This window comes from Malania oleifera, chromosome 11 (assembly GCF_029873635.1).
Source record: "Malania oleifera isolate guangnan ecotype guangnan chromosome 11, ASM2987363v1, whole genome shotgun sequence".
Lineage (NCBI taxonomy): Eukaryota > Viridiplantae > Streptophyta > Magnoliopsida > Santalales > Ximeniaceae > Malania > Malania oleifera.
The window spans coordinates 83,160,302-83,180,027 of record NC_080427.1 but is presented as its reverse complement, the minus strand read 5'-3'; the positions used below and the strand labels follow the sequence as shown (position 1 = coordinate 83,180,027).

The 19,726-nt window shown below is 35.3% G+C and overlaps 1 protein-coding gene across 1 annotated transcript; it reads right to left on the bottom strand.

Moving 5' to 3' along the window:
- Positions 1-1,732: 1,732 nt before the first annotated feature.
- On the bottom strand, positions 1,733-3,566 carry LOC131167609 (copper transporter 6-like). Its single transcript, XM_058126405.1, has 2 exons — positions 3,128-3,566; positions 1,733-2,005 (listed from the first exon to the last, which is right to left on the bottom strand). The coding sequence occupies exons 1-2, from the start codon at positions 3,564-3,566 to the stop codon at positions 1,941-1,943; spliced, it is 504 nt and encodes a 167-aa protein (XP_057982388.1). The 3' UTR covers positions 1,733-1,940.
- Positions 3,567-19,726: the final 16,160 nt, after the last annotated feature.

The window sequence follows — 19,726 nt, the reverse complement described above, 5'->3', positions numbered from 1 at the left end:
CAAAAAAAAAATTTTGGTTAAAGAATTGTGTTAAACGGACCAAACTAAAATTTCATATAAACCAAATCTAAAATTGACCAAATTTCGGTTAAATAGGTTAACCAATTTTAACAAAATCAATATTTTAATATATATGATTTACATAATATGTATATATATATATATATATATATATATAAATTATATATAAAATAGTTAATTATATATATATATATATATATATATGATTTTCTGTTAATTCGGTTAATCGAGCACATTATATTCTAAAACCAAATTGAAATTTAGTGAAAATAAAAATTGAACTGAATTGAATAAATTTTTAACTAAACCGAATCAATCGAATTTATTTGATTAATTTGGTTGATTTGGCTTTGGCCGAATTATGCTCACCCCTAGTTGTTGTTATATAACATTTTTATTTACTTTTTTCTAAACTAGATTTTAATTAGTATCTTAATTGATATTTATTTTAATTAATATTTTTATATTTTTTATTAAATAAAAAATATGTTATTATTATTTTCTAATTAACAGTTATTTTCTATTAGAATTTCATAATTCATCATTGATTCCTGATTATGGAGAAAGGGAGAAAGGGGAGATGTGTTAAAGCACCACATACAGTACAATCAGATTTGACAGTAGAGGTGTCGTTAGGCTAAGGTAGAGAGGCTGAGGTTCATCTTGCATAGGTCAGGAGGGGAAAATTATACAGTGGACCTCTTCCTCCATATGTTTGTGTGCCTGTATTTTAAATGTTAAATATGTGGCAAATTGGTCATACATTCGTTAAAACATCTAAAGAGAGGGAATTATTTTCAATGTGTAAAATTTAGGAAACAAACACATAGACTTGTGGATGGAGAAGTCCCCTGTATAGTTTCTCGCTGGGAGGGAGGGAGAGAGAGAGAGAGAGAGACGAATATGTAAAAGACTACGCAATTGCCTTTCCAAAAATTTGCAAATTTGCTTCTCTCTTTACAGTAACTAATACAAGTAGCCTCAAAAGTGATTTCCTATTACTTTTTGTAATAAAAACTCAATTTTTTGTCAGCCAAATAATTAATTAATTAATTAATTTATTATTCAAGTACTTATATTAATTGATAATTATTGTAAGTATATTTTTTAAGAGACTTTCAATGGAGTTTTGAGTTCATTTATGTGGCATACAAGGGCTAGTCTCTTACCATGGACTAGCAAATTAGCAATGACTAAGCCATAAAAGAATTAAGACGTTTATTATTATTATTATTATTATTAACAATGTGTTAAGAAGTTAGAAATTTAGACCATAGATTTTCACTTGTGTGCATTTGGCAAAATATAATATAAAATTATATTAAATTTTATTTGAATCCAAACAAGTAAACCCACTGTTTGAACCTCATAATCCCAAGTACAACATAAAGGCATTTTTTATCTGTTAAATGAGCAGCTTATTCTATGGTTGATGGCAATCTAAAAATGGGACATGATAACTATTAGGGTGAGTTCAATGTGGTCTTGTAAATCTTAACCATCGAAAACCAACGCATGCATGAGGATCACAACCACATCAAACATGAATAATGATTATAAGTATATATACGCAGCATCAGCAACTATTTTACCTTTGCAGGTTGGTGTAATCCAACATTAATTTAAACTGGTTAACCATATTAGTATATTATCTAGGCATTTATCACAGATTTTCTTGGGGTGAAGGGTTGTTTTTGTGGTGAGTGGATGATTCAGTCATTCTATTGACGCACTTCACCTATGCCGGTTGCCACCAAAAAAGACACGGGCAGACAAGCAAACAAAAAAACTCCAGTCTCCACTTCCCTGTGATCGTTGTCTGTCAGATGACAACAATTGATAAGAGTTGCCGGAAACAATGGTTGAGAATGAAATTTGTCCAACGACCACTACTCCATCCTCGGTGAACTTCACGGCAATCAGCGACTCCGATTGAACTTCCAGCCTTGGATATCCCTACTGCTCGCAAGCCAAAGTAAAACCCCTGTTCAGGGCTCCATCACTTTAGTTTCAAATCCATGAAAGTAGCTACCATATTAAACAATTTATTAATCATTAATGTTCATATATGCATTTTGCATTCTGTCTCTCCAGTCCCTGCAGCTTTATGTGGAATCTTTTTTATGTTACACTTGCCACGTTCTTTACACCCAGAAGAAAAAAGTCAGACTGATGATGTAACGGAGGAGAAATATATGATCTCCTTAAAGTACATAGTTGTGGGAGAAATCATAGAAGGTATCGGCCCTTTCACATGGTCTTGACAGCTATTATCAAGGTGTTCGCCATGCGACCGAGAAATTTGTTGAAAATGAATTTGTCATGAGTGAAAAAAGAGAGAAGTACAAATTTTCATTGTCAAGCACTTGACGTCATGTACATGACCACAAAAGCACAAAAGTCCCCTCTATTACTACATATAATTTCTCCAGCTGACCAAGGTTTTTAGCTCCTTGCAAACATGGAATTGGATTTAGAATTCTGGATGCGAAATTGGGAGAAACTCAAGATTCCAAATCCAAAACTTCAATTTCATGCGGTGCACGAAAAGTCCATGGAGCTTTGGAAAGTTATATTATCTAGCATAGCAACATTTTGTGGAGACTAGAATGGTTTTATAGTCCCCGTACAGAAGTTGTTAATGTCATGCTTACTGTCCCTAGGCTGAGATAATGATAAAATATAGAGAGAGAAAAGGGGTGCAAAATATACAAGCATTGTTAAAAAAGAAAAAGAAAAAAAGAAAAGTAGTGCAGAACTGAAGACATCGACAACATACACAGTTACCATCTTAAATGGTAAATAAGATATTTATAGGAGTATGTTCTCAAACATATTATCGTGTTAAATGGTAAATATAAATTCTTTCTGAGAACTTTTTCAATAATAGAGGAGAAATTGAGTCATTAATTATTTTCATAACAAACTTACTACAACTAGAGGGTAAATTGAGTAATCAAATTGAGAAGGGTAAAATCAGATTTACCACTCAATTTTTTTTAAAAAAATATTTTAAGTTTTCTTTCATAAGATACAAGTCACGTAGCATTGGGGCATTAATCTATTACTAAATGCCAACTTAATCACAAGTTGGATGAGACTTTACCATCGTTGGTGGAGGGCGCGGGCTCGGATTGGGAGGAGGCCATTGCAAGTACACGGCGCTTGATGATGAAAAAGCCAAGGGTGTGGCCGGCGAGGGCCACAAAGAACACTCCCAAGTTGAAGGACATTATGGCGAGCACCACCAAGTATGCGAGGGCCGTGCGGACAGCGTAGACGCCGGCCTGAGCCAGCGCTTCCACTGCGGGCTCCGCATGGGGTTTGGTTGCGGGCGGCACGGATAGAACCTCTACGGCAGCGGAGAGCAGAAAAATAAACACCAAAGCCAACGCGTACATGCCAACATTCTCGCCTGGCCATCCTGGGTATAACACAATGGCTTCATTTCCCCAGAAGAACCCCATGCCCCGACCCCCATGCATCATCAACGTTTCTTTTCTCACACCATCCTCGTTGGCCATTGACCCACCTGCAATGGTCATTTCTGGCTCGTATAACATTAGAGAGAGAGAGAGAGAGAGAGAGAGAGAGAGAGAGAGAGAGAGAGAGAGAGAGAGAGAGAGGGAGGAAGAGGAGGAGGAGGAGGAGGAGGAGGAGGAGGAGGGTTTGTTCTCAAAACATTTAGTTATATTTTATGTCTTTTGCATGTAAGATGGATAATTATTAAAAACAAAGTGGGTGGGTACGTAGTAATAATTGATTTTAAAAAGAGCATAATTATGGTAGAAAAGAGTGTTTAAGAAAGTGGGTGGTTTATGGTTCTCCAAAGTTTTCAAAGAGTAAAGAAATTTTTTTTTAATTATTAGGCCTTTATGTTATTGCCGTTGCATTATTAAAAGATAATTTAAGAGAAATTAATATGTCGACTTGTAGAGCTCAAATGACACATACTTTTTCATCATGACAGTACATTTTATTTAATTTATTCAAAAAAAAGTTTTTAAGTTTCTTTTTAATATTAAATTGTTTTTTATTGTAAAAGTGTTAAAGTACAATTTATATAGCTTTGTTTTTAGAATTGTATTATATTTACTGTGAATAAGATAAATTAACAAAATATATACATATATATATATATATATATATATATATATATATATATATATATTCTATCATTCAGAATTTCAATTTGTATCTTTCATACTTTTGCATATTAAAGTAAAAGAGGACGCAACCTACCCCACAACTTCCTCCTGAAAACAACAAATGAGATACAATGACACTCTAAATAGTGATGGGTGGAGGGGACTCACTCAATCACTGGTTGTGATTGAAACTCAGTGAGTATTACACTCAATTTGCACAATAAACACTCAATTGATTTCAATCTGAAAAATTACAAAAGAATTCAAAATACACAAACACTTCCTCTCACTGGTTAATGTCTCTCTCTACACCACACGTTACATTACACACACACACACACACACACACACACACATCTATTTATAGTAAAGGATGAATGGTAGGTTGATATTAATTTCAATGAAATTGGCTGATAGCTAGATGGAGTAGGTTGCCTGCAGTTCAGAAAATTCAACAATATTGGGCTGAGTTGGTGGAGCAACCGCCGACCAAGTTTTATTGCCACCATCCCACCGTCAAGTCTAATTTTCAACACCCCCCTTAAACTTGACTCTCCTGACTTTGACATTCCGAGCATTGTCTTCAGTCTTACAAAATTATCATGCCCGAGTGGCTTCGTGAAAATATTAGCAATCTAATCATACGCTCTGCAAGACATAAGCTCCACTTCTTTCTTCTTGATATGCTCCCTAATAAAATGATATTGATTTTCAATATGCTTATTTCTTTCATGGAAAACTAGATTCTTCTCAAGTAAAATCGCTGATCGATTGTCGATGTAGACTTCTGTGGGGTTATTCAGTACATTCCTGATCCATATACCATGACAAACAGTTGATCTGACAGCAACATACTCAGCTTCACATGATGACAACGTTATGATAGGTTGCTTCTTTGATGACCATGTAAACATTGTATCTCCCATGAAGAATGTGAATTTAGTCATGCTTTTTCTTTCATCAAGATCTTTTCCCTGATCACTATCTAAATAATCGATAAGTTTGCAATCACCTCTTGATGAATAGAACATACCATCGGTGATGGTACCCTCGACGTAGCGGAGTATCCTCTTTGTTGCATTCAGGAGGGATTAGTCAGGAGTCTCCATATACTTGCTAACAAGTCCAACTCCATAGAGTATGTCTGGTCTAGTGCACGTCAAATACCTTAAGCTTCCAACCAGACTCTTGAAATATGTGGGGCCAACATTTCCTTGCTCATTCTTTCTCAATTCCAATCCGGTTTCAACTAGAGTTGTCACAGGATTGCATTTGCCCATCCTAAACTTTTTCAGTACTTCTTTTGTATAGTGGCTCTGGGAGATGAATATTCCCTTCTTACTTTGCATGACTTCTATGCCAAGAAAATGAGTCATCTGGCCAATATTTGTCATTTCGAATTCTTTGACCATGCTCCTCTTGAAAGCAACAAGCATCTCAGGATTGTTGCCGGTGAAAATTAGAGCATCAATATATAGGCAGGCAATCAACATGCTTCCGTCTGTCTCCATCTTCATATATAACACATGCTCGTAGGGACACTTCTCAAATCCATTCTTCTAGAAATAGTCACCAATCCTCATGTTCCATGCATGAGGTGCCTGCTTCAAACTATAGAGTGTTTTGTTTAGTTTTTACACTTTATCTTCTTTGCCCTTCTTCAAAATACACAGGTGGCTGATCAATATAGATCTTTTCTTCCAGAAAATCGTTCAGAAATTCTGATTTCGCATCTATCTGGAAAATCTTCCATCCATTTTTTGCTGATAGTGAAATTAGTAATTTGATGGTTTCAAGCTTGGCAATCGGGGTAAAGATTTCTCCATAATCAATCCCTTCTTTCTACTTGTAGCCCTTTGCGACAAGTCTTGTTTTATATCTTTGAACTTCTCCTTGAGCGTTCTTATTGGTCTTGTAGACCCACACCAATAGTTTTGCGGCCCTTTGGGAGATTTGTCAACTCCCAAGTCTTGTTTTTCTTAGTGGATTAAATCTCCTCATCCATCACTTTTCTCCATTTTTCTTCTTCGTTAGCCTCCTCAAAGCTAACCAGGTCACTGGTCAACAATAGACAATATAGTGTAAAATACTCTTTTATTGGTTCTGTAGTTTCATACAGATTAGCTAGATTACGAACTCCTCTAGGCCTCATGTCTAAGATTTCACGCTCAATTGATGATGGAGATTCATTCCTATGTGGTGAACCATGTGGACGTGTCTGTAGCTCGAGAACTTGTGACTCAATAGCCACTTCTCTTGTCTGTGTGGGTTTTTCTCCTTCAAGCGTCAATTCTGCAACTATGGAAGATTTAACCTGGTCCCATTTCTAAGATTCATTTTCTTCAAAAATGACATCCCTACTGTGAATAACTTTCTTGTTGATGGGATTGTATAGTCGATATCCCATGGTGCTGTCGCCGTATCCAACAAAGATATAATTCTCTCATTTACCTTCCAACTTTGTCCTTCTTGCCTCTGGGATCTTGGCATAGGCTATGGAGTCAAACACTCTAAGATGACTCACATTGGGCTTAGGAGTACTCCAAACTTCATGTGGCGTCTTCATATCAAGACTCTTCGTAGGACACCTATTAAGCAGATAAATTGCACATGATACTGCTTTTGCCCAAAAACTCTTAGGCATATTCTTATCCTTTAATATGCTTCTGGCTATGTTAAGTACCATGCAGTTCTTCCTTTTAGCTACACTGTTCAAATATGAAGTGTAGGTCGGTGTGAACTATTTTTGAATCCCTTGTTGCCTAAGGAATTCGAGGAAAGCTTCTTCCTTGTACTCTTCTCCTTGGTCTGATTGGAGTGACTTGATGCAATAGCCACTCTGTTTCTCCACAAGGGCTTTGAACTTTTTGAACTTTTCGAACTCCTTTCACTTCCTTTTCAGGAAGTAGACCCAAGTCTTCCTACTATAATCGTCAATGAAGGTGAGGAAGTATTGGTTCTATCCATTTAAAAACGGCCTTAAAGGACCATACACGTTTGTGTGTACTAGCTGGAGCAGCATGGTAGATTTCTAGTTGGCTTGCTTTTCAAAGCTATTTCTGTGTTGCTTGCTCAAAACATAACTTTCACATATCACATTTGGGTAGTGGACGTTGGGTAAGACTTTCACCATCTTCTTACTTCCCAACTATTTCAAGCTTTCAAAGTTCAGATGTCCGAACCTGAGATGCCATAGCCAGTCTTTGTCTTTGATGATAGCGCTCAAACACCTTGGCGTATCATGTTGAATGGCGAGCTGCAACAATCAATTCTTTGTTATTTGTACTCTAGTAATGAGCTTACCTCGAGCATCTGTTATCACCATCTGCTTATCTTTAAGGCTAATTCGGTAGCTTTTCTCCACAAGCTGTCCGAGACTAAGTATATTAGTCTTCATGGCTCGCATATAGTACACATTGGAGATTAAAGCATGGTCTCCATCCTTACTTTTGATTAGGACATTTCCCTTTCCTCGAACTGGAACTTTAGAGAGATCACCAAATGATATCTCTCCCTGAACTTTCTCATCAAGTTCAGTAAACAAGTTATTTCTTCCAGTCATGTGATTGCTAGCTTCATAGTCAAGGTACCAAACATTTTGGTCCTGGTGGGTTGAATTGTGTGTCATCAGCATCAATGATTCTCCTTCAGATTTCTCCTTTTCTAAAAAGTTAGCAGATTCATTTATTTCATAATTTTGGGGATTACCTCTGCACTCATTACTATAGTGTTCGTACTTGTGGCAATTGTAGCACTAAACGTTTCTCTTGTTTACGTTCGGATGATTATTGTGTCCCCCTCTTCTTCCTTGTCCTCTTCCTCATGGGAAATAGTTCTATTGATTGCATCCTTCTCTAGTGGGACCTCTTTCGCCTCTGCCACCTTTTCTGAATTCAAAATTTCTAAAATTTCTTCCAAAAAATACTCGCCCTCGTCCTCTTCCTCTCTGTGACGTCCCCCCTTTGCATATTTATCTGTAGTGAGGGACAACTTCGTTTGGAGGGCATGCTCTAGTGCTTTATCTTTACTCCTTTTGTTGACTTTCTGCTTATAGACTTGGAGTGAGCCCACAAGTTCTTCTATGGACATGGTTTCCAAATCTTTTGTTTCTTCCATGGTCACCGCTATATAATCAAAATTTGGATCCAAAGAATACAATTTTTTTTTCCCAAATTCTCTTGTCGTCAAGAGTCTCTCCATTTCTCCTCAATTGATTTGATACTACCATAACTCGTGTATAGTAATTAGTAATAGATTTAGTAGATTTCATTCTTAAGGATTCAAAATCACCTTACAATGTTTGAAGACAAATCTTCTTCACTTTTTCTGCACCTTTGTGTGTTCGATGGAGAGAGTCCCAAACTTCTTTAGATGTTTTGGTGGAGGTGATGATTTCGAACGTGGTTTCATCAAGGCCTTGGTAGATTATAGACTTCGCCTTGTAATCATTCTTTCGATCGCTTGCAAGATCGTTCTTTGAGCATCAGACATAGTTGCTTCATCTTCTTTTGATGGGGCTTCTCTGTACCCATCTTCAACGATGTCCATGAAATCCTGAGAACCTAGTAGAGCTCTCATTTGAATAGACCATTTGTCATAGTTCTCCCGTGTCAGCTTTGGAATAACAGCTTGTGTAGTACCTTTTGCCATCGAGTTTAATATATCAAAAAACAGAGTGATAGAGATTGATTTTGACAAATTTGATGCCACCAATGTATTCAGAAGGTCAAAAAACCTTAGGAACTAGTTTTGGGTAGCACAAAACTGGTCAAAATGACACTGAACCGACTAAAAGAAAATTTCTGAACCAGTTTTACTTAACGACCAAAAGACGGTGTCAATGAACGCCGTTAAAGTCACGTGGCATTTTATGGGTCTACTGCATGTTAGAGACTGGACGCGGGGTTAGTCCTTCAAGTTGGGTCGTAATCGCGGGTTTGGAGCCGGGTTTCTGGGCCAGGTTGTGAATCGGGTTTCCATGTATCCGGGTTGGATCTCACCAGCCGGGTAAGGAAGACACGTACGGGCACATGAGGGGCATGGCGTTGGTGGTTAGTATCCTTGCCAGTGTGTACGGCGCGTGTGGAGGATGCTGTTTCGTCTGTCAGCGCGTGAGAGCGCGTGTGGGGGCTCCTGGACTCCATTTGAAGTACGGTTTTCACCTCTGAACTTGTCTCAACGCAAATTTAACAATAGTATTCTCAATTTTGGATTTAGAGTAACTTCAAATATGGGAAAAAGTCGAATTTCCCATATGTTCGCCTTTGTTTGGAGAATTTCGGCGAACCTGAAGCTCAAATACCACTGATGGGTGGAGGGGACTCACTCAATCACTGGTTGTGATTGAATCTTAGTGAGGATTACACTCAATTTGCACAATAAACACTCAATTGATTTCAATCTAAAAAATTACAGAGGAATTCAAAATACACAAACATTTCTTCTCACTGGTTAATGTCTCTCTCTACACCACACGTTACATTACACACACACACACACACACACACACACACACCTATTTATAACAAATGATGAATGACAGGTTGATATTAATTTCAACGAAATTGGCTGGTAGCTAGGTGGAGTGGGTTGCCTGTAGTTCAGAAAATTCAGCAATATTGGGCTGGGTTGGTGGAGCAGCTGCCGTCCAAGTTTTGCTGCCACCGTTCCACTGTCAAGTTTAATATTCAACAAATAGAGGAGTTAAGACTGAGTATAAAATATTAAAGGTAACTAATAATAATAGAATGGGATGCAAATTCTAAAACTCTTTTCTTATTTCTTATTTCTTATTTTTAAAGTTATATATATATTCTCTATATTAGGACAATTAAAAATAGTTGTAGCCATGAAATGGATGCCATTGAGGTCAAAATTGGTTAGTTAAACTACCAAGGGCCCGTTTAGTTGTGAAAATATTTTTTATTTTTAAATTTGTAATTTTCTAAATAATTCTTAAAATTTTAAATTATTTAAAAATTTTCAAGATTCTTATTAAAAAGATAAAAATAAAGATTTTGCTTAAATGTGTAAAATAAATTTTCATTTTTTATTTCTAAATTTTAAAATAATCATAAAAAGACACCTTTTCTTCTAATTTTTCAAAATTTATATGAGGTAATGCTTAGAATTATGGATTTTGGGGCTTAAATTTGAATTTGTGAACCTTTAGAAGAAATTCTATATATAATCCACACAAATTAAAGTCCAACAACCGAATTTTGTGCTCTGATACAGAAAATAAGACTTAAAATTTTAGAAAGGTAATGAAAGATTTTTTTTTTTTAACTTTTCTATATAAGTTTGAAAAATAGGAAAGCACAATGACATTTTTGTAAATACTTGAAAAATTAGAAATGAAAAACTATACTATTTTCACAGGAAAATAGTGTTAAAACTATTTATTATTGTTCATTTACTTCATACAAATGTTAAAAAAAAATTAGCTAAGTTTTTTTCTTAGTCTTTTAAGAAAACTAAAACGAAAAAACAAAAACTTTTTTTTTTCCCAAAACTATGTGACCACTAACATTCTTTCAAAAGAAAAAAAATTATTATTAACCATTTTTGCTTCTTGTGTATATTTGCTTCATCATAAGCTTTTCAAGGCTTGGTAAAAAAATAAAATAGTTTTGTTATAAATTTTAATAATTCAAATAAAGTTTTGGGGGGTGGGTGTTAATTAATTAAAATACTTGAAAGTTAATTACAAATTTTGGTATGCAAAAAACTTAAAAAAATCATAAGAATAAGGATTTTTCGGAGAAGTGCGGTCACTCATCCCCCAATGATCAAATAGATATTCAAGTTGGCTAGGTAGGTGTATTTAATGTATCACTTAGTAGTGGATAAAATGGTTATTGTTAATGTTGGAATTATAATTTGAAGACTAAAAAAAGAAAGATAATTTCAAAACTAGTGGGGTTTCGATGAAGGAAAAGATAACTCAGCATGTCACTCAACTAGGGGTAAAGGATGCCACTCAACGTGAGTAATCTCGATGCCACTCAATGTGACCAGGCCACACACTTGCTTTGATTTGGAAGAAAATGATCACTCCAAGGAAGAATACATGCAATAGTGGATTTCTAGAACAGAGTATTATTACATTCATTCACTTGATCTATATTTATAGGGAATGTGACTCTTAGATTTCACACAATAAAAGCTAGTTCAACCCAAGATTAAAACAAGTCACCAGATAGCCCATTTATAGTTTAAGATACTAGTTACTGGAAAAACAATTGAAATGTCAGTAATAAACATTAAATGACTAAAAAAAATTCAAACAACATTAATGGAAGATTCTCTAATTGAATTTATTTATGGCTATGGAAGTTTCTGTTCAAATTATGGACTTACATAGTTTATTTTTAAATAAAACCCAAATTAAATTGGGCATCGGACATAAAGGAGTATGGATTAAAAGGCCTTATGGTAAATTGATCACATAATATTGTTATGGGCCTTAAAACACTAGTCCAAGGGATGGTAATTGCATGTGCTATGGGTGGTTATAAATTTTTCATTACATTCATTGATGACGATTACTCTCATTATGGTTTCATTGAACTACTTCATGAAAAATCTAAATCATTGGATGCATTCAAAGCCTTAGTTGAGCTAAAAGTGTGGAAGAAGATAAAATCAATAAGGTCAAATAAGGAAGGTGAGTATTATGGAAGATAAGATGAGACATGGCAAAATTAGACCTTTCTATAGGTTTCTTTAGGAATGTGGTATAGAAGTTTAATATACTACGCTTAAAATCCCTCAACAGAATGGAGTAGCTGAGCAACAGAATCACACCCTTATGGATATGGTGATCGATGTACTACATTGCCAAAATTTTTATAGGGAGATGCCTTAAAAATAACTATATATATTTTGAATTAAGTGCCTAGGAAACCTATTTACAAAAATCCTTATGAGCTTTAGATGAGCAAGAAGCCTAGTTCGAGGCATTTTCATGTTTTGGGCTTTAAAGATGAGCTAAAACCTTATAATCCACTATTGAAGAGACTTGATCTTAAGTCTATTAGTGGCTATTTCATTGGATACAACATTGGTTCAAGAGGCTTTAGATTTTATTGTCCATCTAACACTACTAAAGTAATTGAGTTAGATTAAGCTATTTTCATTAAGGATGAAATCTTTAGAGATGATACAACCATGTAGCATTCTTTTTTAAAGAGGAACATGTTGTAGTCCCTCTAACAACAGTTCCTCATTTAGATGTTGGGTTGCCACAATTAGAGGATGTGGTTATTCTAATAGTGATGGTTCACAATCCTATAAATATATACCAGTTTATGATGGGGTTCAAGGTCCAGAGAATCCTAATTCCCCATTAAGGAGATCTTAGAGGGCGAGAAGGCTTGCAATTTTAGCTGATTTCATGCTATATCTACAAGAACATGAATATAATATAAGAATTGGTGATGTTCTTGTTAATTTCCAATAAGCTAAAAATAGCCCCCAAGCTTCTTAGTGGATGTATGCTATGACAGAAGAATTGACGTCAATGGATCACAACCACGTTTGGTACTTTTTAATTCTACCTAGTGGGAATAAAGTAGTTGGTTGTAAAAGAGTTTTCAAAACCAAAGGTGATTCTAGAGGCGAGATTGGAATATTCAAGGCTAGATTGCTAGCTGAAAGCTACAACCAACAAAAGGGCATTGGTTAAAAAAACAAAGAAACCTTCTTTTCGGTATCTAAGAAGGATTCATTTCATGTTTTGATGGCCTTGGTGGCTCATTTTGATCTAGAGATTCACCAAATGGATGTTAAAACAACATTTCTTAATGGAGGTTTGGTTGAGGATGTGTATATGGAACAAAAAAATGGTTTCAAGGAATCTGAGAAAGAACACCTAGTATGAAAATTGAAGAAATCTATTTATGGATTGAAACAAGCCTTGAGATTTGATGAATAGTCACCTCCTTTGGGTTTAAAGAAAGTGCAATTGATCCTTGTGTATATTTGAGAATGAATGGGAGCATGTTTGTAATTCTTGTGCTCTATCTTGATGACATACTACTTGCCAACAATGATGTAGGTCTTCTGAGTGATGCCAAAAGGATGTTATTATGTTAGTTTGATATGAAAGATTTTGGAGATGACTATTTTTTTTTTCTAGGCATACAAATACGCAGTGATAAATTAAGGGGTTTTCTTGGCTCATCCTAGAAAATTTATATTGAGAGAGTTCTAAATAGATTTAATATGCAATCTTATTCATCATGTGCAACACCCATGGTGCAGGGTGAGAAAATCTCAAGAAAATAATGTCCTCAAAATGATGATGATAGAAAATACATGAAAGCGGTCCTTTACTCTTTAGTTGTTGGTAGTTTTATGCATGCTCAAGTATGCACACGTCCTGACATTGCTTATGCAATTGGTGTTCTTGGTAGATATTTGGATGATCCTGGAGTGAGTCATTGGAAGGCTTCAAAAAAAGTTATGAGATATTTGTAAGGCACTAAGGACTATTTGCTCACTTATAGGCGATTAAATCACCTTGAGGTGATTGATTATTTTAATGCAAACTATGCAGGATGTATAGATGATAGGAAGTCCACATGTTGTTACATTTCTATGATGGTAGGAGGAGCTATATCATAGAAAAGTGTTAAGAAAACTCTTACAACTACCTTGACTATGGAGGTAGAGTTCATTGCTTGTTATGAGGTGATCTGTCAATCTTTGTAGTTGTGGAATTTCATTATAAGACTTTATATGGTTAATTCCATCATGAGACTGCTACTAGTATATAATGATAATACGTCTTTTGTTAGTTTCTCTCAAAATAATAATAATTTTTCGTGATCGAAGCATATAGACATCAAATATCTATTTGTTAAAGAAAAGTTTAGGGATAAATAAACTCATATTAAACACATAGCCACAAATCAGATGATAGCAAATCCACAGACTAAGGGATTAACCCCTAAAATCTTTTAGTAGCATCTGACTACCATGGGTGTAGTTAAAAGCTTTTGATGTGTTTGAACTAGTGGGAGTGCTTCATAATGATAAATGCCAATTGTGTCTTTATGATTGTAATGTTCTTAAGAATAATAAAATAAATCAATTTAATGTTTACTTGCTATATGATGTGTGCACACTTATGTAAATTTGATATTGCCATGTTATGAATTATATATGTATGTGTTGAGACATATGTTTAGTCTTACATATGAAATGTTGAATCTGTAGTCTCACTATGATGTCAACCTCATTTGTGAAACATAGAGACATTACAGTTTAGTCTCATTGTGGTATGTTTTAGAGATAGTTTTGATATTGATCTCAATTGAACTCCGTAAAAAGAATATTCACCATGACAAATACTGAGGCTATTGTGGACATTCTGGCCCAATATCATTATGTGACATGTTGAGAAATATTTCCAAATAGTCTTAATAAGAATCTTTGAAGTTGGAACATTTTGGGAAAATGCTTAGACCATTGCAATATAGGCATGTTGATCACATTTTTGGCCATGCTATTTTGACAACACTCCCATGTTGCGTGGATGGTCAAACGATTGTGTGTGTTTTGACAATGTATAGTTAATGCCTTTCTTGGGTATGTTTACTTGCCTTATTGGACATGCATGATATTATATTGGACCTAGTGCACTAACACGAGGATTTGTATATTTTGACATGTATGATGTTAGTATCCTTATCAAATATGAGGCTCTGCAAGGTTGGATATGTACTAATCTCATTATGGATAGTTATATATATATGTATGTATGTATGTATATATATAGGATGGTGTTTGCTCACATTTGATATTCCTTGTCGTGCCCATATGTTATGTATTTTAATTTGAAGAACTTTGTTTTTCTTGCTAAACTCAACTATGTTGTCGAAGTGGGAGATTTTTATATAAAACCTTAATTAAATTGCATATCGAACATAAGGGAGCATGGATTAAAAGGCCTTACAATAAAATGATCACCATAATATTGTTATAGGCCTTAAAACACCAATCCATGGGATGATAAATGTGTATGGGCCTTGCACAAAGAGCTAGTAATGGGTAGGGCTTTTCCATGTGCTAATATATAAATAATAGGGACAGATCCTACCTTCACTCTATGTCAAGTGTGATTCACCATCAAAGTCACATATCAATGTTGGAAAGAAGGTAGTTGTATATCCTTAGAACTCTGCAGCAGATTTAGAACACATCCTATGGAGTCCATGGTGTATGGTACACTAATCTAGAATCATAAACTAATTTTACGTCTATGTGTTTGTGTTAGATTTGAGTTGATATGTATATATTCATACATGAAATCAATGTTATATTCTGTGTTGGATTAATGCATACACAAATAAACGTTCTTTGGTTACTGCTATGTTTCTGCATCATTCTCCTCTCTACTTGAAAAAAAATTCAGCTTAGTGCTTGAAGTCAAATATTCGTGCTTCATCCAACTCCTTAAGTTCATGGCTGAAATCCAAGCATCATCTGAACTTGATTTTCTATTAAAATAAACTAAATATTGTGTATAAGTTCAACGTTTAGTTGCAACACTTCTCATATCCAAAACATTTACCATTTCTTGAGTAGAACTTGTGGTTTATGCTGCAAAGTCATAAAACTTCATTGCAATTTTTTTTGTATCACCGTAAAAAGAGATTTAAATACTCACATTTAATACAAGAATGATTGATAAGCCATCTGGCCGGTAGCTCTAAATGATATGCATTTGGTCCTAGCTTGTTAAGTATCTAGTACGGTCCAAACTTCCTTTGCCTTGTTATCTGTGCCAATAGGGAACCTCTCTATTCGAAGATAAACCATGGAAAAATCAACCTCTTCAAATTATTTATTCCTTCTATGAACATCAACACTTGAGTTATAGAGTTGAGAAGCTTGTTTCAAATGCTCACAAACCTATTTATGAACAAATTTGATGTGGGCAACAAATTCCTCCACACCTTGCTAACTCAAGACTCATTTGCCAATAGTACAAGGTCCAAAACTTGGTGAAGCTTCCTATCATAAGCCACTTTAAATGGAAATTTCTTTGTTGACTAGCAAAGAGAGCTATTGTAGGAAAATTCAGCTTAAGAGACAATAAACTCCCATCTCTTTGGATTCTCACCAAACAACTAAGCAAATTTCCAAAAGAGATTGGTTTACCACTTTAGTTTGGCCATCTATTTGGGGATTGTAAGCACTAGAGAATTGCAATTTAGTACCCAATAGATTCCAAATAGTCTTTCAATGGTGACTTATAATCCACACATCATGGTTCAAAATAGTAAACCTAGGAACCTCGTGCAAGTGAATAACTTATTTAAAGAATAAAACAGCCATATGAAAAACATCCAAAGACTTTTTTTCATGGTATAAAGTGAAACATTTTAGAGAATCTATCAACAATAGGTAAGATACAATCATACTATGTCATGTATTTGGCAAGCCAAGAAGAAAGCCCATTGATATATCCCCCCAATGAGCATTAGGAATTAGAAGGGGCTGGTGTAAACTAGAGTTTCGCAGTCCCCATTTTTCCTTTTGACAAATTCACCTGAGAGTTATGGTGTGATCCCAAGAGGGGGGGGGGGGGGTGTGAATTGGAATTTAAAAAATATTTTGCTAATTTAAACTTCACCGATTCACCACATTAAATCTCATTTAAAAATTAAAGCGTGTATGAAAAATAAGAATGACAATAAATAAACATTCATGCACATGCAAAAATTAAAGTGTGGAAATCAGATGAGATAGGGAGAGAGAAAGAGAGAGAGAGAGAGAGAGAGAGAGAGAGAGAGAGAGAGAGAGAGACACACACACACACACACACAAAAGATTTGTTATCGAGGTTCGGCCAATCCTACCTACGTCCCCGACTTGGGCATACCCCCAAGGATTCCTTAGAATGTATTGATTTATTTGAAGCTAAATTTTGTGCAAGTAACAAGACTGATTCATTGTGGCGACTCAAATTTGGAGACTCGCCACTTCAATTTATAGACCTGCACCCACCAAGTGAAATTCATCCTGAGCCTCCTCCAGACATATTGTGATGTTTTTCTTTCCTTTACTTTTATTTTGTTTTATTTTGTTTCATTTTTAGTTTATTTTTAGGTACATTTTCCCTTAGTTTTAGTTTTTATTTTCCCTTACTTCTCTACCCAGGTACGCTTCTACTTCCCTCAGTATCATTCTTTTGCTTCTCTTTTCAATCATTGAGAACAATGCTACATTTTACTTGGGAGGGGGGGGGGGGGAGAGCATTTGTATGTGATATTGTGTGCAATTGTGTGCTGCCATCTGATGAGTTTCAATGTAATATTTGCATTTGATGTTTGCATGTTAGTTTGGTCCACCTTTGGGAAATACTGGTATTGAGCTCAGAGCATGCTGAAATACTTATTTGTGAACATTACATGCTAATTTTTTTTTCCTTTTTGAGGACATGGAACATGTAGGATGTAGTGCAAATCAGAGTTTAAATCAAAAGAGAGATTTATCCATTTCATTTAGCTGTAACCAAGAGAAAGATGTTGGAAGTTCTGCTACACACACTATACATGTTAGAAGACTTAGAAAGACTACCTTAGATTGTTTTTGGTTGATGCATACTCTAATTTTTTGGGACTCTAATGAACCATATCCTAATGGATTAAAAAAACAAAAACAAAAGAGAAAAGATAAAAGCAAAAATAAAAGTCTTGAAGCAAAGGAAACAAGAAACAAGCCAAGGATCAATTGCAAAAAGAAAGAAAAAAAAGAAAAGAAAAAAAATCAAACAAAGGGGAATAATTGTGGATTGGAAAAGGCTACCTATTACCAGGGTCCAAACTAAACAAAAAAGTAGGTACCTTTTAAAGTGTAGTAGCGTGAGAGCCACCTTTGTACATTCATGCACTAGAAAGATCGTGCGGTTGTCTCAGATTGATTGTTGTGATTGAAACCGTTAATGTTTATTGGTAGTCAATCTTGGAATTCTAGCCTTATTTCCATGCACGTAAGCTTTGTTACACTTCATTACTTTGGTTGATTTACTAATCGGTATACAAATCTCTTAGTAAATACTTAACTTGGATGAATCTGTTTCTTGTGTTCCTAAACTCATTAAGCATTTTTTAAGGCATGTGGTTTTCATGAGTATTGGAATTAGGTTTGCTACTCTCCTAGTCTGATTGCATTCACGTTATTTATTAAGGACTAGAAAACGTTAGTCGGGGGGTGTGATTACGCATCAAAGTTGCGTAATTGGGCACTTAAATTCATGCATTAAAGATTATAATTTTAATTAAATGTCTGATTATGTCCATTATTTTAATTAGTGAGCTCATTCGATAATGTTAAAATAATTATCCTATTTTTTTTGTGTATATTTATGGATATTTGTGTTTTAATATCACAGGATAATTTTCGGAAGGTTGAAGTCTTACATGCAAATTCATACAAGTCATGCATGAGAATGAAGTGAGCATGCGTAAGAGGACTAGAAGTCATGTGTGTGTGTAGATGAGTCGGGTGCCATGCATGCATTTAACGTGGGCTTCATCCTTGCCAAACGTGAGCATCCGGGTAAATGGAAGCTGGACCATGTAAGAATACTTGTGAATGAAGCCGCATGCACACACATTAAAAGAGTGAGCCGCAATCCAAGTCCAAAATTTTCTAGGAAAAAATGGGTGCGGCTGCGAATTGGGAAAAGTGGATGTGTATTTTGAAAATGTGATTTTTTTCGTGGAAAACATGTGTGATGGAGTTGCCACTAACCTTTTGACATACGGTTAGAACACTTGATTACTACCTCGTTAGGGGTAGAATCGGTCTGCATCACCAGAGTCGGGCTCGGGAGTATGGTTATGTGAGGGGAAGGTATTAGCACCCCCTACACGCCCGTTATTACGAACAGCATCAGATTAATAAAAAATTATCCCCAAAATAAATCTAATAAGCCTGTCAAAATTACTCCCTTTCAAAAAAATCAAAGAATGAAAATACTATATATGTATTCCCTCAAAACCGGGGCAATCCAATACTCGAAAGATTTTATGCCCTTGGTTGCAATCATCGGGAAGGAAAATCAAAAATAGGATACAAAATACACTCCCGGGGGTTTTGAAAGCTATAGGTTTTTCTAAGTAGGGAAAATACTATTTCGGGAGGTTTTTGAAGTTTGTTCGGGATGGGAAATATTTTTGTGCTTTTTCTAAAGTGTGAAAACATGTTTTGTGATTTTTCCCGAACTTCAAAAATAACACAAATAAAATCAATGGAAATCAAAGTATGAAAATATTTTTGGGATTTTGGAGAATTTTGTGATTTTTGTGAATTTTATGGATATAATAATAGTATACAAGCGAAATGGAGAAAACCGGGGTGAATCGGTCCCGGGGGTGGTGAACCAGTCAAACGTTGACCGGCACGAGATTAAACTAGTTTAAGGTCTTGGTCGAGACCAGGAATCAACACGCGTTGCCTAATGCATGGGTAGTGTGTGCTTAGGTGTAGGTTAGCGTACACGAATGAGCATGTGCACAAGTGTGCGTGCGCGCATGGAC